Source organism: Lynx canadensis, chromosome A3 (genome assembly GCF_007474595.2).
Source record: "Lynx canadensis isolate LIC74 chromosome A3, mLynCan4.pri.v2, whole genome shotgun sequence".
Lineage (NCBI taxonomy): Eukaryota > Metazoa > Chordata > Mammalia > Carnivora > Felidae > Lynx > Lynx canadensis.
This window is the reverse complement of record NC_044305.1, coordinates 31,728,278-31,750,795: the sequence shown is the minus strand read 5'-3', so window position 1 is coordinate 31,750,795 and position 22,518 is coordinate 31,728,278. Positions and strand designations below refer to the sequence as shown.

The 22,518-nt window shown below is 37.9% G+C and overlaps 1 protein-coding gene across 2 annotated transcripts in view; it reads right to left on the bottom strand.

Annotated features, from left to right (window-relative positions):
* MCM8 (minichromosome maintenance 8 homologous recombination repair factor) overlaps positions 1-22,432 on the bottom strand; it is a 45,341-nt gene extending 22,909 nt beyond the window's left edge. Inside the window, exons 1-8 of one of the 2 annotated variants that reach the window (XM_030310067.2) lie at positions 22,130-22,432; positions 16,700-16,861; positions 16,314-16,397; positions 14,177-14,259; positions 13,615-13,764; positions 11,622-11,725; positions 10,649-10,847; positions 6,966-7,051 (exon numbers count right to left, since the gene is read on the bottom strand). In XM_030310067.2, the coding sequence (XP_030165927.1) occupies positions 6,966-7,051; positions 10,649-10,847; positions 11,622-11,725; positions 13,615-13,764; positions 14,177-14,259; positions 16,314-16,397; positions 16,700-16,856 (863 nt within the window). In that variant the 5' untranslated portion in view covers positions 16,857-16,861; positions 22,130-22,432. Of the gene's footprint in view, positions 1-6,965; positions 7,052-10,648; positions 10,848-11,621; positions 11,726-13,614; positions 13,765-14,176; positions 14,260-16,313; positions 16,398-16,699; positions 16,862-22,064 lie in introns of both variants that reach the window. The other variant, XM_030310066.1, reaches the window with a different exon arrangement.
* Positions 22,433-22,518: the final 86 nt, after the last annotated feature.

The following is a 22,518-nucleotide window of genomic DNA, read 5'->3' as shown; positions in this document are numbered from 1 at the left end:
CACATAAAACAAGAATAAGCACCTATAAAAAGGCACCTACTGGAAAATAAGCGTGAGATCAGGAAAATTACAAATAGGTTTCTAAAAATCAAATATTAATAGGAGAGAAACCAGAAAAAGCCAAAGAAAACTAGAAAATGAAAGTTAAAAAGAAAAAAAGTTAAAAGACAGATGAACAATCCAATGGATGTATCTAATTGGGAGCGTCAAAAGAAAAAACATATATAAACAGAGAAAACAGGATGAAGTCACATTTAGATGTACTCTCACTGCTTCAGAACACCATAGACAAAAAGATTTCAAAAGTGCTAAATAACAAAGTTACAGTCCAAACATGAAGCACATTAAAATAGGGGATAATTTAGGGGAGTATAAGGAAAGAGAATTCATTTTGATTTTGATGCTTGGATCATTTCCTTTAAGGGGCAGAACACACGAAAAACACATCCCAGTGATATAAATTACATTTCCTTTTCTTAGCATTTGATCACCTTCCTTGGTTCTTTGTTGAACAAAGTTGATCATAAAAATGTAAATGCTCTTGTTTTTGTTAGATATAAACTATAAACAAAGAAGACAGTTATGATAGGAAAACAGAAATAACTCTTGACAATGTAAAATTAACATCATAGCTGAGAAGTAAAAGCGAGCACATCGTCTCTAACGTCCATGATTCACAGAAAGTGGGTGAGTAAAGTGAAGGAAGGAAGGCATACAAGGGTGTCATCTAAATTCTGTATAAGACGAGAAATTGTGGGAACTGTGGCCTTCTATACTGATTGAAGGTTTTCTGTTTTTTGTTTTTTTAGAGAGAGCAAGAGCATGCAAGCAGGGGATTGGGCCAGAGGGAGAGAGAGAGAATCTTAAGCAGACTCCACGCTCAGTGTGGAGCCCAATGTGAGGCTCAATCCCACAACCCTGGGATAATGACCTGGGCTGAAATCAAGAGTCAAATGCTCAACCAACCGAGTCACCCAGGCACCCCTATTGATTGAGTTTTTAAAAACATTTACATGCATTACCTTAAAACTTTTTTTTTTTTTTTGCCACACTCATATTCCAGTTTAATTGTACAGCAAGAGACCAGTAGCTCAGGGCCTCTTATCTGTCTTCTTTTCACCAACTGAATCAGTATCTGCCCCTGGAAGTGCAACTTGGCCTCCCAGGCCCTGGGAATGACCACTGAGGGGGCTCATTTGATGAAGCCAGTGGCACATGTATTTTCTTGTTCCACAGGGCCATCTAGACAGCTTCCACAGTGACTTCATAAAATCTTCTGGGCCAATAGGATTTTTATTGGCACATGATGGGAAAAGCTTTAAACTGACCATGGCTTTGAAAGCCCAACACTTGTCAGGCTGGCATTTGTGGTATGTTCCTGGCTCCCCACCCCCCCCACCCCACCCCCCCACCAATTCCAGTATAGATAACATACATTTATAACACAGTGTTATATTAGTTTCAGGTATACAATATAGTGATTCAACAATTCTATACATTACTCAGTGCTCATCATGATTAAGTATATTCTTAATCCTTGTCACATATTTTACCCATTTTCCTACCTCCCTCCCTTTTGGTAATCATCAGTTTGTTCCCTACAGTTAAGAGTCTGTTTTTTCGTTTATCTCGTTTTTCCTTTGTTCTTTTTTTTTCTTCCTTAAATTCCACATATGAGGGAAATTATATGGTATTTCTCTTTCTCTGTCTTATTTCAATTACCATTATACCATCTAGATCTATCCATATTGTTGCAAATGGCAAGATCTCATTCATTTTTATGGCTGAGTAACATACCGTTATATGAGTAAATACATGCACGCGCACGCACACACACACACACACACCACATCTTTGTTATCTATTCGTCTATCAATGGACACTTGGGCTACTACCAATTATTTTTAATTCTCAAACTTCTTTCATAATTACAGTGAGTTGAATTGTGGCTCTCAAAAAAGATAGGACTGGAAAGTTTCTGTTGAAAAATCAGCTGATAGCCTTATGGGGTTTCCTTTGCAGGTAACTGTCTTGTTTTCTCTTGCTTTTAAAATTCCCTTTTTACCATTACTTTTTTCTGTGGGGAATAAGCGTAGGAATTCCCTGAGCTTGCACTGATAGGTTAACAAGGCATAAAGAATTAGAAATCCATAGGATGTACACACCCAAGTTTGAGTAAACAATTTAGGTAAATAAGATTAGGTAAACGGGGCAAAGACCCCAGTATAGGTAAAGCGGGGCAAAGGTCCCAATATAGGACAAAGGTATAGGAATAGGGAATCTCAGGATGAGGATGAGTTAAAAAGATTAGGTGTTCAGAGTGGAAACGCGCCCCCCCCCCCAACTTAGTACAATAGCAGAAAGCTGCTTTCACAGGAAGGAAGGAACAAATTAGGTAAACTGGTAAATAGGGCTATGGACTGCTGCAGGGCGAAGTTGCCCACACAGGAGCTAATTAGCTAAAGAGAGGTGCCTTGTTGACCCTGACGTAGCATGCTCTGTCTTTCTTGTCCCCTAGACCAGTTTAGGTAAACAGAGGTGGGGCCTCACATCTACTGTAAACAACCTTCTGCCTGGTGCCAGGATTTTGTTTTGTATTAGCCCAAACCCCTAACACCGCATATCTCAAAACCCCATTTCTCTCACGCCCATGAGTTAATGTTCATCATTTCACTGTCTCTTTGTGCACTCCCATCACATTTGTAAGCCTCCTGATCCTAATAAAAATAGAGCAAGGACCCTTACTCGGGATTCTCCTCCATCTTTACCACCACCAACCCTGCACCTTCACCCTCAATACACACTCAAACACTAGCAGACTGCAATGAGAAATCTCAGAATGACACAACATGCTAAGGATGCCTTGCTCTAAAAAATTAGACATTTAAACTTTTCTTATTAAAACACAGATAAACATAAAGAAGAAAATAACAATTACTCCAATCTTACTTCCTAGACAGTATACTCTCAACATGTGTTTGTATTTCTCACCAGTGTATGTTTTTTTTATATTAAATATAATTTATTGTCAAACTGGTTTCCTTTTTTTTTCTTAATATATGAAATTTATTGTCAAATTGGTTTCCATACAACACCCAGTGCTCATCCCAACAGGTGCCCTCCTCAATGCCCATCACCTACTTTCCCCTCTCCCCCACCCCCCATCAACCCTCAGATTGTTCTCTGTATTTAAGAGTCTCTTTTGATTTGCCTCCCTCCCTCTCTGTAACATTTTCCCCCCTTCCCCGCCCCCATGGTTCTGTTAAGTTTCTCAGGATCCACTTATGAGTGAAAACATGTATCTTTCTCTGCCTGACTTACTTCACCTAGCATAATATCCTCCAGTTCCATCCACATTGCTACAAATGGCCAGATTTCATTCTCTCTCATTACCAAGTAGTATTCCATTGTATATATAAACCACATCTTCTTTATCCATTCATCAGTTGAAGGACATTTAGGCTCTTTCCATAATTTGGCTATTGTTGGAAGTGCTGCCATAAACACTGGGGTACAAGTGCCCTTATGCATCAGCACTCCTGTATCCCTTGGGTAGATTCCTAGTCGTGCTATTGGTGGGTAATAGGGTAGATCTATTTTTAATTTTTTGAGGAACGTCCACACTGTTTTCCAGAGCAGCTGCACCAGTTTGCATTCCCATCAACAGTGCAAGAGGGTTCCTGTTTCTCCACATCCTCTCCAGCATCTGTAGTCTCCTGATTTGTTCATTTTAGCCACTCTGACTGGCGTGAAGTGGTATTTCAGTGTGGGTTTGATTTGTATTTCCCTGATGGGGAGTGACGTTGAGCATCTTTTCATGTGTCTGTTGGCCATCTGGATGTCTTCTTTAGAAAAGTGTCTATTCATGTCTGCTGTCCATTTCTTCACTGGATTTTGTTTTTTGGGTTTGGACTTTGGTTATTTCTTTATAGATTTTGGATACTAGCCCTTTATCCAATATGTCATTTGCAAATATCTTTTCCCATTCCATTATTTGCCTTTTAGTTTTGTTGATTGTTTCCTTTGCAGGGCAGAAGCTTTTCATCTTGCTGAGGTCCCAATAGTTCATTTTTGCTTTTAATTCCTTTGCCTTTGGAGATGTGTCAAGTAAGAAATTGCTGTGGCTGAGGTCAAAGAGGTTTTTTCCTGCTTTTTCCTCTAGGGTTTTGATGGTTTCCTGTCTCACATTCAGGTCCTTCATCCATTTTGAGTTTATTTTTGTGAATGGTGTAAGAAAGTGGTCTAGTTTCATTCTTCTGCATGTTGCTGTCCAGTTCTCCCAGCAACATTTGTTAAAGAGACTGTCCTTTTTCCATTGGATACTCTTTCCTGCTTTGTCAAAGATTAGTTGGCCGTACATTTGTGGGTCCAATTCTGGGGTCTCTGTTCTATTCCATTGGTCTATGTGTTTGTTTTTGTGCCAATACCATGCTGTCTTGATGATTACAGCTTTGTAGTAGAGGCTAAAGTTCACCAGTGTATGTTTTTAAACAAAGTCAGTAATGTGCAATAGATAACATTCTGCGACCTGCTTTATTACTAAAAACACTGTAAACATTTTTGATGTCATTTCAAAATATTCTTCTGCAACATCATAGTTAATGGTTATACAATAATTCTCTGTACCATCTTATTTATAATATTTTCTTCAGATGTTTAGGCTGCTCCCGATTAAAAAAAAAAATCAACACTATGAAAACATACTTTCAGCAAGCTATTTCTTCACATACTGTGACTATTTTCAACAGATAAACCCCCAGAACTGGGACTGTTTCAATAGCAAGGCCTTTGTAAGGCTTTCACCTTGATTCATTCAGATATTTCAATAACTAGCTCAGAAACAATAATTTAATTCTTTATGTCCATCCCAAGCTAAGTTTCAGAAAAAATGAAATTGAATTTACTATTAATGGCAGGAAGAGCTTAGGGCAGATAGTCATTTTATAGATCTACATGTTGACAGAATAAAACAATAATGCAAGTTAATATCATACTAATAAATTTTTACTATAACTCATTCAAAATGAACTTTAGCAACATCTTACTTTTAAAAATTCAAGAAAAGGATGTAAATGGCATCCCTCTCTAAGTTTGATTTCCTAATATCAAGAGATCATCATTCAAACCTAATTAAAATATTTAAGCCTATTTTCTTGTCTGCTATTTTTACCAGAAAGCAAAGAGATTTTGTTCAAATAATTAAATTACCCTGGGGGCGCCTGGGTGGCGCAGTCGGTTAAGCGTCCGACTTCAGCCAGGTCACGATCTCGCGGTGCGTGAGTTCGAGCCCCGCATCAGGCTCTGGGCTGATGGCTCAGAGCCTGGAGCCTGTTTCCGATTCTGTGTCTCCCTCTCTCTCTGCCCCTCCCCCATTCATGCTCTGTCTCTCTCTGTCCCAAAAATAAATAAACGTTGAAAATTACCCTGGATCTTGTGTGCACCTATCCTATTATGAACCTTAGAGCTCCTCTGAGGCCCTCATTACCCCCTCAGTGGTGAAAGTCCTACAGACTTTCTTTGCACATCTGTACACTGAAAGAGCACAAGATCACATTTTATGGCTGTATTTCTTAAATACAGCCATAAAAAATAATGAATTCTTGCCATTTGCAACAGCATGGACGGAGCTAGAGGGTATAATGCTAAGTGAAATAAGTCAATCAGAGAAAGACAAATACCACACATATGTGGAATACGGGGTTGGGGGGGTGGGAGGGGGGTTGGGAGGGGAATGAATAAAGAAAAAAAGGGACAATCCAAAATCCAGACTCTTAACTCCAAAGAACTGTTGACTACCAGAGGGGAGGGGATTTGGGGGATGGGTGAAATAGGTGAAGGTGATTAACAGCACACTTCTCATGATGAGTGCCGAGCAATCACTAATATATACTAACTAATATAACACTGTATGTTACCAATGCTGGAATTAAACTTTTTAAAAATAAAATGTAGAGGCGCCTGGGTGGCTCATTCAGTTAAGTATCTGACATTGGCTCAGGTCATGATCTCACAATTTGTGGGTTTGAGCCCCACGTCGGGCTCTGTGCTGACAGCTCAGAGCCTGGAGCCTGCTTTGGATTCTGTGTCTCCCTCTCTCTCTCTGCCCCTCCCCGGCTCACATTCTGTCTCTCTCAAAAATAAACAAACATTAAAAAAAATAAAATGTAAAAAAAAATTTTTAAGCCTTTCTTCTACTGTAAAAGAGTGTTTGTGAAGATCTCAGCATAGTATACAGTTAATTATTGTACATATTGGTCTTAGTTTTTACAGAACAGAAGGAGGTAAAGTTAGGACAGGGCTTGGTAGCAATCTACCTCACTTCTCTCTAGGTTCTTAGTTTTTTTAAAAAACCATCTCTCTCCTGTTTTAGCCAGGTTTCCTGGGTAGCACTCTGACTTCAAGGGATGAGTTATGTATGGGACTACAGCCAAATAAAATAGAATAAATTGTTGGGTTAAAAATATACCCCCCTACACACACACACACACACACACACACACACACACACACACATCCTGCAAAAAACAGCTTAAAAATAAAAACCTATAGTAAAATGTGTCATGGATAGTGAGAACATGAAACATGCCATTTCTAAGGGATTCTTTATTTTAAATTTCTAAACAATGCTTCTTTCATAGCTCATTATGGAAAGAAAATTATATAGCTTTGATGGCCTACATCCAGTTCAATGAATCACATAAATGAGAAACAAAATGAACTATTGCTCAATAGCAAAAGGATATGATACTGGCACTTTAAATCCTTTCTGGAATATGATATACAACAAATTTCAAATAAAGGCAATTATCATTTCAAGACAAACTCTTAATGAAATAAATCTTTTACTATACCCTGTATCACTGCCTACAGATAAGAATCACAGTACAATACAGGAATATTATAGATTTACTTGGCAGTATGAGAGATCTAAAACCTGTGTTTTATTTAATAGTCTGATTGCTTACTTGATTGACTGCCAGTCCATCGTAACCGTGAGAGGAGAGCTACGGAGAGCAGTGAATGACCTCCCTCGACACATGGGCACAGGACACTGCAACAAGATTAATTCACATCCAGATTTTAATAAACTACAATCACATCTCAGGAAAATTCAAGTTAAAATGCTTCATTTAACATTGTTTTAAGTTGGTCTCAGGATGGTGTTAAAGTAAAATGCACTAAGAGCTTAATGACTTTCTATTTCCTTCTGTATCAATTCTGTATCACAAGCTTTTGAGGTACTTTTGCAGCTGGTCCCTCTTGATTACTGCTCTTATTCTTTCCGCTGTGGGTGTGCAAGGCTCCTCACAAGCCTCTCACACTAAGCATTCCTTCCTTCCTTTGTGCCCATGTAGCCTCCTGATCTTTGAATGCCCTCTCACATGCAGTCCCACGTACCCAGCCCTAATCCTCCCCTTTTCCAAAGGCTTCCTAGGTCTTCCTTAATCCCTAGATCTCCTATCTCACTTCCTTGTGCTCTGTTTATATAATGTTTATTGTACCACAAAGGCAGTCTTCACCATGTGAGTTGTGTTCAAGTTTTTATAAGTCACTTGTTGGTTATTTGGACCCCAAGATGCATTTATAAATTCACAGATCGTGCCACAGATTGGCCAGTTCCAAATATGACTGCAACAATATCTCCCCAAGAGCCTTTCTAGAACCTTACCACTCCCCCATCAATAGATGGAGTCTAATTTCCCCTTTTTGGAATCTGGACAGGCTTATGACTCACTTTGTAACCAACAGAATGTGATAGAAGTGATGCTGCCTGACTTCTAAGGCTAGCTCAAAAGAGCCAAAGCCATTTCTTCCTGAGAGCTAGATGTCTGTCTCTTGAAGCTGTCAACAGCCATGTGTGCAGAATGAGTATCCCAAGCTGTCATACTTTGTGTGAGAAACCAAAACCAGCCCAGAGAGACCACTTGGAGGAGAGATGCCCAGCCAGCCCCCAGCTACCCCAGCCCCCAGCCACTGCAGCCCCTCACTGTTCAGCTCCAGCCACCATTGGACTACAACTCCATAAGAGACCCAGGGGCAGAACTACCCACCCAAGCAGTTCTTCTGAACTTTGAACTGACAGAAACCATGAGAAGTAATTAAATGACTGTTGTTATTTTAAGCCACTAAGTTTTCGAACTGACAGAAACCATAAGAAGTAATTAAATGACTGTTATTTTAAGCCACTAAGTTTTAGGGGGATTTGTTATGCAGTAATAGTGACTGAAACAGGCATCTCCTGGAACAGTAATTTTTCTGAGTGCTTCAGTTCACCAAAGTTCAGACACAAGCAGAACCTCTTCACACTAGCGCTCATCCTACAGGTCAGCATTACCACCCACAATACTAGAGGGCATGGAAGTATCTTGACCAAATGTGGTGTACGGTAAATATCCAATAAATCAGCATTTAAATTTTGGCCTACGAGCTAAAGGCAGAACCTGAACCTTAAGCCCAGACAAATAGTAGGTGACACCCATTTACCAACACCACTGATTACCCAGAACCAATAGCTGAGGGTGCCTGGGTGACTCATTTGGTTAAGCAATCAACTCCTGATTTCAGTTCAGGCCATGATTGTATCATTCGTGAGATCAAACCCCATTTATGGCTCTGCACTGATAGCACAGAGCCTGCTTGGCATTCATTCTCTCCCTCTCTCTCTCTCTCTCTCTCTGTGCGTCCTTTCCCCATGCACATGCCCCCCACCTAAATAAATAAATAAATAAATAAATAAATAAATATTAAGAAAATATATTTAGAAAAGAACCAATAGCTGAATCTAAAACATCTTGTTCTTCTTGTAAAAGAAGAAAATCCTACAAATTTCAATTTGTGTAAAACTGTAATAAATGTTAAATTTATTAAAGTCCAAGGTTGGTAGAGGCAACCCTGGAAAATAAGAATAGGTATGGTAAGTCTCCCTGCCTTATCAAAAGTTTTAATGAGATCAGCATAAGTAAGATTGTATAGAGCTGGGATAGGACCAGTGAAATGAAAGAGTCACATGTCTATAAAAGCACAGTGAACCACAGAAGAAGCAATACACGTCAGTAGGAATAGAGGGCTTAATTAATAAATGGTGACAACTGGCTTTTCACCTAAAAGAATAAAATTAGATCCTTAGCTTTACGCCATTCCCAAGATTAAATTCCTGATGAACAAAAATCTAAATATAAAAAATATGACCAAAAAGTATTAAAAGGGAATGTAAGAGAAATGTTGATAATGCTCGAGTGAAGAACGCCTTTTTAAGAAGGGCATAAAAAGTAAAAGTCATAAGGGAAAAAAACCAATCACTTTAGCCCTGTCAAAATTTAAAACTATAGAACAAAAAATATACCACAAAGTTAAAAGATAAACCAAATACTGGGAGAAGATATCTATAATGTATATAATCAAAGATTATTATCTAGAATTAATAAAAAACTCTTACCAATAGTATAAACAGAAAAATAAGCAGAAAACATAAACAGAAAATTCAATGAAGAAGGAAACCAAATGGCCAATAAAGATGTGAAAAGATGTTCAACTGTAACAGAAATAGTAGAAATTCATATTAAAAATGAAATACCATTTACCCCACCAGAATGACAACATTTAAAAAGGCTAATAATATCAAGTGTTAGGGAAAATACAGAGAAATGGTAATTGTTTAACACTCCAGCAGAGGTGTAAACTGGGACCAACACTCTGACAAGTCATTTGGCAACCTCTAATAGTTAACAATAAGCTTATCCCAGAACTGAGGAATTCCTCTGCTACAGAGATATTTACACGAATGTTTTCTGCAGCATGTATGTAGTTGTAAAAAACCAGAAGCAACACAAACGTCCACCAGGAGAATGGATAAACAATCGCTATTCATTCAATGGGGTACTCCACAACAGTAAAGATAAAAGGATTAGGTATGTGTTAAGATAGGTAAACTCCAAAATAACCAACTGAAAAAAAAGTTGCAGAATGTTACCATTCACATAAACACACACAAAATAAACCTTACACCTATTGTCAGGTATAAGAATGCAGATTTGAAGAATTTATGCCTATTTCCGAAGAGTGGTTGCCTCTAAGGATGAAAAAAGTGAATGGAACTGGGGAGGGCAATAGAGAGATTTCAACTTTAACTCTAATACTTAGTATTTTATGCTTAAAAAATTAAGCTTAAATCACAAAACATTAATATCTGTCAACTCATAACGGTGGCTCTATAGATATTATTCTCTCGACTTTTCTATGGCTTTAAAATCTATAGTCTAAAGTCAATAAAGATAAAAGGAACACATCATTGTCAAACCTATTAAGTCAAAATATAAAAATATGAATGGAAAGGATACACATTAACTTCAGGATAATGACTGTCTCTGGGAATTGTAGAAGCCAGGGGGCACAAAAGAGACACTAATCACATCCATAATGCTTTAGATCTTTAAAAATATAACTGGAGCCGGCAATATGTAAAATTCTGGGTGATGATTAGAGGAATGCTTTATTGGTTTATTTTCTGTACCCTGAAGTATTTCATAATTTAAAAACTGAAAATAAGTAAGAATAAGCTCTGTGCTCAGAAACACTGGGAAATGTTTTCTGTAAACTGATTTGCCTTCTCTACCAAGATACATAATTAAGTAGGTAAATAACATATTACCTTTGTGGGAAGATTATATTTTCCATCTGGAAGAGGAAAACCCTGAACTTCTCCACATGCAGCACAAAGAAAAGCCATCTTAGTGCACAGAGGTTTTATGTTACTGACACGAACCACTGTCCCTCGCAGAGCGATATATTTTCCATAGTAATTTGCTCGGACATTCTTGAGCTGTGTCAAGGGCTCATAGTTATAGACCCTAAAAACAAAAACAAGAATGTATTTATCTATGAATTTACAATAAGCCAATAGTGGAAGTTATCTGTATCTTCACAACTTCCTTTTAGGAGCAACTGTGGAATTCTCCAACCATAGCATCCCTACAGATCAGTAATTTCAGAAGAATTAAATCATTCTTAAAGATTAAAAAATGCTAAATGTTCCCGTTTCTTCTAGTCCCACTGGCTGTTCTCTAAGGGAAAAAAGGAAAAAACTACTGTCAAAAGGAAAATTTTGGCAACAAAAAAAGTGACTTGAGTTTCTTCTTTTTCAAGAACTGTTACAAAGTATCTTCTATAAATTCTGAAAAAGAAAAACCCTAGTGATTACCTTATTCAGCTCTTCTAATGAGAATTTTAAATCTTAAATAAAGATGAATTAAAGAAAAACAGAATTCCATTTGTTCTGTGTCTAGTAGAAACCTAGTAATTTCAACAAAATATAATCACACCATTTACTGTATTACATAGATTATTAATTTAAATAGCAGCATCTTGATAAGTATACATCCAAAATCAATTTTTACAGGAATGTACAGGTTGGGAAATCACCTTATTTGGGCAGGGAAATTTATTTTTGTCATGACCTCTTTGAAGAATTCTGAGTGAGTTTACTTGGGTTTGATAATCAATAAGATAGCACAGAATTCAACCTTTTTTACTGATTTCTCTGGTTTTCTAAAATGAGGTTTCCAATCTCAAACAGTCTTACATACCAGATTCTAAATAATACTTTAATACCGGTAAATCCTTACCTTGCATGAATGTGTGGCACATTTACCATTGTTTCCCCATCCCTAGACAATCCTTCTTGGGCTTGTAATTCAGCTGCATGCCTTTCAAGGTCCCTAGTTAATACCTAAACAGTTGGAAAACAAAATACACTCTTGAAGTAGAACTCTTTTATAGAAATGTGAAGTTTATGAATATAAACAGTTCAGAACAGAATATTAACAGAACTCTAATAGCCCTTTAAAACTCTGATATTTAAGGGGTGCCTGGGTGGCTTGCTCGGTTAAGCATCCGACTTCAGCTCAGGTCATGATCTCATGATTTGTGGGTTTGAGCCTTACGTCAGGCTCTGTGCTGACAGCTCAGAGCCTGCTTTGGATTCTGTCTCCCTCTCTTTCTGCCTCTCCCCTGCTTGTGCTCTGTCTCTCTCTCAAAAATAAACATTAATTTATTTTTAAACTCTGATATTTAATTATGACTACTTATTTTATAGTGGATTATGTTTTACCTGGGACTTTGTCATCCCTGGACTGGAAAACTCCAGCATCCCTGTCTGCTACTTTCTGTCCAAAGTAAGCTTAATATTAAAAGTCCTTACAGTAGTCTCCAAAGCTATTACTGCCTGGACAGGCTCTGGTGAATACATATTTTATACTTCTCTATATTCAGTGATTAATTAAGATAGAGAAAATAAAGATGACTTTTGAAATATCTAATACCTACTCCCTTGACATTTGATATTAAATATTTAATATCCTCTTGTGTACAAAGCAGTATGCTGACAATCTAAGAGTGAAAATGAGATGCACATCTATAGCTCTAATTGTTATAAAGACCATAAAGATTTAGAGACAAATACTATGCAAGTTTTGAAAAACAGTCCTGAGAAAGGTTTACATGAGAGACAATGGAGTTAGGCCCCAAAATCCGGATGCAATGCAAGGGGCATTCCATGGTTAAGGGACGGCATGTGCAAGAGGTCAGAGTATTGAAAGAATTCTGGGGAGAGCTCAGCTTAGCTTAATGGGTAGTGAGTGAAAGTGGAGGAGGAAGATGAACCACATCATGGAAGGCCTTCAACGCCATGTAAAGGATTTGGATTTCACTTGGAAGAAGTCACCAGTTTCCGAAGACAGATCATGTTTCACCAGTATAGCAACGATTTAGGAAAGATAATGAAGGTTTAAGAAGGGTGGAGGGCCAGTAAGGGTGGAAAAGAGATGGATTTAAGAGATGTTTTAGAAACAGGAATGAAAGAATGTGGTGACTTGGATATGGAGAACTAATGAGTGAGATGAGTCTGGAGACAACACCAAGGTTTCCTGTCTCAGGTTACCAGCAATGTACACATCTTTGTAATTAACTATTCCTTGTGCCTGGATACCATTACCTCCTCTGGCCTATGTCTAATTCTCAGAACCCCTTTAAGACCCATAATAACCCTAGCATCTCTACAAAGTCTTCCTCTGACCTCTTCCCATTCCTCCCCAATAGTCTTACTTTTTCTGAATGCACCCAGTATTTTATCTGTTCCTGTTGTGAGATTTACAACTCTTTACCTAGAAGCATTTATCTATTTGTCAGCCTAAATAATACCGTCACATATGTTGTGTCAACTGACCCTGAGAAAAACAGGCACAGCATATATTATTTTCCATTTATATATGGGGACACTCAGGGAGATTAAGTCTTGCCCCATGCCACACAACCTAAATCTGAGGTTGTTTTCCAAGTTCATAACTGATAACAACATGATCCTTGTCTTATCTTCCTTATGAGATCTTTTCAAGGAGCTCTTCAATTCCTGTATTATCTTTAACAGACTAAACTAATTCAAGTAAATTAAAATAAATGTTATATTTAGATAAGCTGTTGTATATAGAATGAATGCTATCTTTCAGGACAGGATTGAAATTCTTCAGTTCTAGTTGGCTAAAAACTACCTGTTAGGGAAGGTACTGTTACTGTAAAGTCTTCCTTTAAAATTTTGACAAAAGTCAACACAAAAATATTTACCTGATGTATTGCCAGACCCATGCAAGCCAAAGTTTTCTCAGGTGTATCCCTTAACTCATTTGCTATAGTTGGTACCAGTTTAGTCATTTCATCGTCTTTTGTCAGTTCTTTAAAATCCACCAAAATACTTCCCTTTCTTTCTATTTCATCCTATAAAATATTAAAGGCATGAAAACAATGATGGCTTTTTTGAAGTCAACAATCAAAACTAAACATTCAATTACTTTGAAAAAGCATATGTTTATATTGTGATAACAATGAGTATAATAAGCTTTGCGCCAAGCACAGTTACAGTATTTAAAATATATTAATTTACTTATGCCTCTTAACAACACTTTGTGGTAGGTATTAATACTATTATGACCAACTGATAGATGAGAACACTAAGGTACAAAGAACTAAGTAATACACCAAAGTCCACACTGCAGCTAAGTGGCAGAGGTGGGATCTAGATCAAAGCTGTCTGGCTCCAGCCTCTACTGATCACTAGCACCTCAGACACATCATTTAAGAAGACAACACATAAAGGTGTACTGGTAGCTTTGTTGTACAGGAATCTTACCTTATCATATAAATCAATACGCCTTGTGAAAAAATTTTCAAATGCTTGAATCTTCTCAATAAAAGGAGAGCTACTGCTGTAAACTAATCCAACAAATATGGCATTAGCACTAATAATCACACACATACAGGCATATTTTTCATGAGACGAAAAAACATTGTACACATGGTAGAGGACTTGTTCCAATTACTTTGCATTTTGATTATATTTACATAGGAATAGTTAAGTATTCTAAAGCAAGTTTAGGTCTGCATAATCTTAAATGCAGATAGGAAGTGTTTCTCTCTAAAAGCACCAATACTATCTGGGAATCTTTGTACTGAACCTTTGGCGCTTAATAGGACCTAGTAGTTCAAATAGCTTACATAATAGAGCTTAAAATGAAAATTATAATGAAGCCAAAGCTAGACACCTGAATTAAATTCTTACCCAGAAACAGAGCTAAAGACAATCAGTCTTTGCAAAGTAAATTCTACAAGTCCAAAATGCCACATGTCAAATCCCTTCCTGACATTAGGGTAGACAGACCGCTATTTCACTCTGGTCCCAAAACTTTTACACTGTAAAGTTCCATAACATCTTCAAACTGGTCTTCCACAGAGAAACAATACAATGAAGTAGTTTGGAAGTATAGATGGTTAAATCTAAGGCATCTGCTGAACTCCATCTTTAGGACCAGTCTAAAGATCACTTCTGGTGTTCTGGTCTAACTACTAGGGAAATATTGCAGGTGTTGGTAGCTAATGCATCCTAAAACAACAAAAGACACATCACCTAAGAAACATATCTATGTGATAGAAAAAAAAAAAAAACAAACAAACAGACTCTCAATACAGAAAAACATTTGTAAAGCACTTCATTCATTCACCAAATGAATACTGAGTGCCTGGTAGGGGGAAGATCCTTGCCCTCAAAGCAGTACAGTCCAGTGGAAAAAAACCTATATATATATACACATATATGAATACATATATATACATATATATGTACATATATGTGCATATATATACACATATACATATACGTCTTTACACATACACATATACATACACATAAACCATAATTCATAAGAGATATAACATATAGAAAAAAACTGTAAGAACACAGAAAAGACTAATCTCCAAACCTATGATGTTAACTGATATTTTTGACTATAAAAGGGAGAGTCCTTAAGTGTGTTTCTACACAAGCCTGTGTAGGTTCTCTTGGTTTCAAGCCCTCCCTTCTATTTTCTATTCTGTGATGCTATGATTGAGATCTGCACGTGCACTGCCCAGACTCCTTTAAATTCTGCCAACTGGAGGCATGTTAGAGACTGGAAGGTGGCAAGAAAGAAGGGTTTTATTTTTGTTTCTAATTCTTTTCAGCATCTTGCCAGCTGCAGAGAATTTCCAGCCTCCAGCTCTGAGCATCAATAGTGTCATCCTCCCACCAAAGTTACCAGCAACAACCAGCTTCATTTACTGCAATGGTCTGAGCACAGGTGTGAAGAGTACCCTTTGGAAATCCAAGCACAGCTTTTCAGGGTGCCCCTGAGCACCTGAAGCAACAGCTCTTCCTTTGAATCCCTACATCCTGACAACCTCAGAACTTCTTACTTTTTATTCCCTCAGCCATAAGGATGGTTGCTGCTTCTGGAAGTTACTATTATCTGAGGGCTATCACAGTGTTCCCATTTTGCTCTTTATTTATTTATTTTTTAAATTTTATTTGAGAGAGAGAGAGAGAGAGAGTGAGAGAGTCCTAAGCAGGCTCCAGGCTCAGTGTGGAGCTCGATGCAGGCTCAATCCCATGACCCTGGAATCATGACCTGAGCCAAAATCAACAGTCAGAGGCTCAACCAACAGCCACCCAGGAGCAACCCCCCTTTTGCTCTTTTTAGACTTCCAACTGTATATTCGATTCACTGTATTAAATCCCCTTTTTGAAATACCTACTGTGGTTTCTGCTTTCCTAACCGATACAAAACCCTAAACATAATACTCTTTAAATATAAACATGATTTAATTGTTTGGGTGAACTAAAATTAAAGAAGGGGATATCTATCAGTAAGCCAAATGTACTATAGTAATAGGAGATGTAACATCCGGTGACAAGAAAACAGAATCTGTGATACTCTTTACACTTGTAACTTTACCTTCAGAGAAATAAAGCTTCCAGCCTTTATATGGTATGAACTGATCCAATGTTGATTGTAGTAGCAAAGACTGTGAGGTTTGTTCTAAAAAAAATAGAATACTAAGTCAGTAGAAATAGTAATGTGCTGCTGAAGCAAGCACTAGGTTAGTAGAAATAGAATATTTTTTTTCCAATTTGCTTCTCCTTCTGATAATGAGAAACTGACATGATATTAGTAGTTACAGGTTAAGTTATAGGTTTCAGTAAAAATTTTGGATCTTAATACTTAAATACTACTTTAAGGAGTAACATCAAATCAAAGACTGAAGTTTAAGTTAAACTGCTTTGCAGGACAAGCATAAATAGCTTCCTTCATGAAGGAAAAAAAATTGAGCAATCTTTGACCTCCCCTACTAGAAGTATGCTTTCTCGTAGTTTTATTCAGGTCAGGTCTGTGTTCTCTCTCTCTCCATTTTCCTGTGAAGCTCCCACCACCTCGTCCTCTTTTCCAGCTTTGAAACCTCCCTCGTCCAAATCCTCTGCCTCTATAGTCTCCATTCATGTCTTCTAAAAGACAAACACAAAAAAAAATCTTCATCAAAATTATAATGGAAATAGTGCTCCTAAGAATGTATTAACATAGTAAATAAAATTAACATATTCTAGTTTGAGATTAGCAAACAGCACTGCAACATTGTACATCATGGTACCAGCTTCAAACGCTCTGCAGTCACACTTCTAATTCCCATCTCTCTCTCCTTAAAGTTTTTACTTAAATTCCAGTTAACATACAGTGTAATATTTGTTTCAAGTGTACAATACAGTGATTCAACACTTCCACACAATACCCAGTGCTCATCATCACAAGTGCATGCCTTAATCCCAATCACCTGTTTCACCCCCCACATCCCTTCTAGTAACCGTTGGTTTGTTCTCTATTGTTAAGAGTCTGTTTCTTGGTTTATCTCTCTCTTTCTTTTTGCCCTTTGCTTGTTTGTTTTGTTTCTTAAATTCAACATATAAGTCAAATCATATGGTATTTGTCTTTCTCTGACTGACTGACTTTGCTTATTTTACTCTCTAGCTAGATCTATGTCATTGCAAATGGTGCCACCTCTTTTTAAGGTGTATGCACCATAGGTGTTTAACCAAGTATACTGAACATTCATGGGATAAAAATAAGGTAGTGTACCGGTTTTCAAGGGGCTCCCTCAATAGAAACGAAAATAAGACAAGTAATTAACTCAGAGATGACTTTTTTTTTGTAGTGTTTTAGACTGATTCTAGGGCAGCACTGGCTGACCATAATTCTGACCTGTGACACGACGAATACATCATCTTGGACCCTCAAAAACAGTCAATCATGCATGTCATATCCACTTTTACAAAAGGTACACACATACTCTTACATAGGCAGCTAATATGAACTTTTCTGAGGATGCATAGGGGTGGAAAAGGGTACATACATGTTTTAATCTTTCTTTCTCTATAGGGGCTAAATAGGAAAGAAGTTAATTTCCTGGGACTTCCAGCTTCTCAAAAAGGCAATGGAAGAAAGATCATTTCTAGGTCAATACTGATTAGATGAATTATTTGCAGTTCTTAAACTCATTGAAATGCAATCATTTTTTTAAAAACATATTTATTAACATATTCTCATCCTTTTTTTTTTGCTAATTATCCCTTCACATTTTTTTGTTTTGTACATAGCAAGATACTCATTTTTTTTTTTTAACTCAATGATAGATTCTGGCTAATTATCAAAGATTCAAAATAAAAGTAACCTTTAAAATAGTTTTTAACCTATAACCAATAAAAAAAAAAATTGAATCAGTAATCAAAAATCTCCCAACAAACAAGAGTCCAGGGCCAGATGGCTTCCCAGGGGAATTCTAACAAATGTTTAAAGAAGAGTTAATACCTATTCTTTTGAAGCTGTTCCAAAAAATAGAAATGGAAGGAAAACTTTCAAACTCATTCTATGAGGCCATCATTACCTTGATTCCAAAACCAGACAAAGACTCCACTAAAAAAGAGAATTACATACAAATCTCCCTGCTGAACAAGGATGCAAAAATTCTCAACAAGATACTAGCAAACCAAATCCAACAACACATTAAAAGAATTATTCATCACGATCAAGTGGGGTTTACTCTTGGGATGCAGGGCTGGTTCAATATCCACAAATCAATCAATGTGACACATTGCATTAATAAAAGAACAGATAAGAAACCCATGATCCTCTCAATAGATGCAGAAAAAGCATTTGACAAAATACAGCATCCTTTCTTGATAAAAATCCTCAAGAAAGTAGGGATAGAAGGAACATAACTTAAGATCATAAAGACCATATACAAAAGACCCACAGAGAATATCATCCTCAATGGGGAAAAACTGAGAGCTTTCCCCCTAAGGTGAGGAATGTGAAAGGATGTCCACTCTCACCACTGTTGTTCAACATAGTGTTGGAACAAGTCTGAGCAATCAGACAACACAAGGAAATAAAAGTCAACCAAATTGGCAAGGAAGAAGTCAAATTTTCATTCTTTGCAGACAACATGATACTCTACATGGAAAGCCCAAAAGACTCCACCCCAAAACTGCCAGAAATGATACACGAATTCAGCAACATTGCAGGATATAAAATCAACGTACAGAAATCAGTTGCATTTCTATACACCAATAATGAAGCAGCAGAAAGAAAAACCAAGGAATCGATCCCACTTACAACTGCACCGAAAACCATAAATACCTGGGAATAAACCTAACCAAAGGTGTAAAAGATCTGTATGCAGAAAACTATAGAAAGCCTATGAAAGAAACTGAAGAAGACACAAAGAAATGAAAAAAACATTCCATGTTCATGGACTGGAGGAATACTGTTAAAATGTCAATACTACCCAAAGCAATCTACACATTCAACGCAATCCCTATCAAAATAACACCAGCATTCTTTACAGAACTAGAACAAACAATTCTAAAATTCAGAAAAGGCCCTGAATAGCCAATGTAATACACTGAAAAAGAACACCAAAGCTGGGGGCATCATAATTCCGGACTTCAAACTGTATTACAAAACTGTAATGATCAAGACAGTATGGTGCTGGCACAAAAACAGACACATAGATCAATGGAACAGAATAGAGAACCCAGAAACGGACCCACAAATGTATGGCCAACTAATCTCTGATAAAGCAGGAAAGAGTATCCAATGGAAAAAAAGACAGTCTCTTCAGCAAATGGTGCTGGGAGAACTGGACAAAAACGTGAAGAAGAATGATACAATGACTTTCTTACACCACACACACAAATAAATTCAAAATGGAGAAAGACGTAAATGTAAGACAGGAAACCATCAAAACCCTAGAGGAGAAAACAGGCAACAACCTCTTTGACCTTGGCTGCACCAACTTCTTACTTTGACCTTGGCTGCACCAACTTCTTACTGCAACAACTTCCCTTACAAGGGAAACAAAGGCAAAAATGAACTATTGGGACCTCATCAAGATAAAAAGCTTCTTTCTGCAAAGCAAAGGAAACGATCAACAACAAAACAAAAAAGCAACCAATGGAATAGGAGAAGATATTTGAAATGACATATCAGATAAAAGGTTAGTATACAAAATCTATAAAGAACTTATCAAACTTAGCATCCAAAATACAAACAATCCAGTGAAGAAATGGCCAAAAGACACGAATAGACACTTTTCCAAAGACATCAAGATGGCTAAGAGCACATGAAAAGATGCTCTACATCACTCATCATTAGGGAAATACAAATCAAAACCACAATGATACCACCTCACATCTGTCAGAATGGCTAAAATTAACAACTCAGGCAACAACAGATGTTGGCAAGGATGTGGAGGAAAGGGAACACTTTTGTGTTGCTAAGTGGGAATGCAAGCTGGTGCAGCGACTCTGGAAAACAGTATGGAGGTTCCTCAAAAAATTAAAAATAGAACTACCCCACAACCCAGCAATTGCACCACTAGGTATTTACCCAAGGGATACAGGTATGCTGTTTCAAAGGGGCACATGCACCCCAATGTTTATAGCAGCACTATCAACAATGGCCAAAGTATGGAAAGAGCCCAAATGTCCACTGATGGATGAATGGATAAAGAAACTGTGGTATATAAATACAATGGAATACTACTCAGGGTCAAAAAGAATGAAATCTTGCCATTTGCAACAACATGGGTGGAACTAGAGTGTATTATGCTAAACGAAATAAGTCAGTTAGAGAAAGATAAATATCATAGGACTTCACTCATATGGAATTTAAGAAACAAAACTGGCTGCGGTGCCTGGGGTTGCCTGGGTGGCTAAGTCGGTTGAGCGTCCAACTTCGGCTCAGGTCATGATCTCACGGTTTGTGGGTTTGAGCCCCATGGCGGGCTCTGTACTGACAGCTCAGAGCTTGGAGCCTACTTCAGATTGTGTGTCTCCCTCTCTCTGCTCCTCCCCCACTCACCCTCTGTCTCTTAAAAATGAACAAACATTAAAAAAAATTTGTTTTATAAGTTAACAAACAAAAGGAGCGCCTGCGTGGCTCAGTTAGTTAAGGCTCCAACTTCAGCTCAGGTCATGATATGGCAGTTTCCAAGTTCAAGCTCTGCATCGTGCTCTCTGCTGTCAGTACAGCGCTCCTTCTGATCCTCTGTCACCCTTTCTCTCTGCCCCTCCTCCACTTGTGAGGTGCACACACAAAATAAATACATTTAAAAACAAACCAGGGAGGCAAACCATAAGAGACTCAAATACAGAGAACAACCTTTGGGTTGCAGGAGGGGAGATGGGGGGGGGGGGCTAAATAGGTGATGAGCATTAAGGAGGGCATTTGTTGGGATGAGCATAGGGTGTTATATGTAAGTGATGAATCACTAAACTCTACTTTTGAAACCATTACTACACTATATGTTAACTAACTTGGATTTAAATAAAATTCAAAAAATCAATTCTGTGATGGAAGTAGGAGTAAAAAAAATAAAATAGGTTTTAAAATAATTCGTGTAAGTGGAGCACAGGGCATTTTTAGGACAGTGAAACGATTCTGTATGATATTGTAGTGGTGGATATATGACATTATGAATTTGTCAAAGCCCATGGAATTGTACAAGAGAAATAGTGAACTCTAACATAAACTCTGCACGTTAGCTAGTAATAATATCAATATCGGTCAATTAATTGCAACCAATATAACACACTAATAATGCAGGGTGTTAACAAGTGGAACCTGGGCTGTGGGGAGGTAAGAGAAAATATAAGGGAACTCTGCACTTTCTGTGCCATTTTTCTGTTAACCTAAAACTGTTGTAAAAAATTAAGTCAACCTTTAAAAATAGCTCGTATCCTAAGGATAAAAAGAAACAAAGAGTATCTCCGTACACTGTAGTGCAATTCATCACACACACACACACACACACACACACACAAAACCATATCCGAATCTGTTTAAAGTGATTTAATTAATAAATACGTTAATACCCAAACAAGTTCCTAAAGTTAGGACAAGCCAGAACTTTGATCATCGTCTAGACCATATCGCAAGTCAGGAAACTGAAACCCTGAGAAACAGATCAAGATCTAAGTTGTTTGGTGGCAGTACTGAACTCCAAACTCCGTTTTTAAAATCCAAGCTGAAGCGCTCCTTCGAGAACGCTACATGCCCTATCTTTCTCAAATGAGATAATATAGTGGCAATAACTTGTAAAAATTCCAACACAGAAGCAACATGTAGGACTGTAGAATTGGGTAAAGGAGCCACCTGTAGGCCTGTTGTCCTTCGTTAAATACCCCCACTTCATTTAGTTCTCCTCAGGCTGTTCTTACTTGCAAAGATAGACGTCCCAAAGGTCTCCCAGTTCTCAGCAGGGCAGGTTCCTGGATAGCAGCAGATGTGCCCCGCCCCGCTCTCCCTTCCTCCCGGGGGGAATCTAGGCAGGGCCGAGAAAAGACTGAGGCCCGAGCTCCTCAGGCGACCCCTACCCAAGACCTACGATTCTCTTCAGTCGCAGCCCTCCAGACGTCCCCGCGTGGGACCTCAGTTTCCCCAACGCCTCAGGGGCTCACTGGATCTTTAGCTACTGAAGCTAAACTCCAGTCTCCTTCCACGTTCTTTTTTGGCGCGTCTTTGACGCAACTTCCGTCCAAGGTGCTGCGAGACCGGAGAGAGGGATGGAGTGCAGCCAATCAAGGAGTTCGGCCAGACGGAAGCCGTG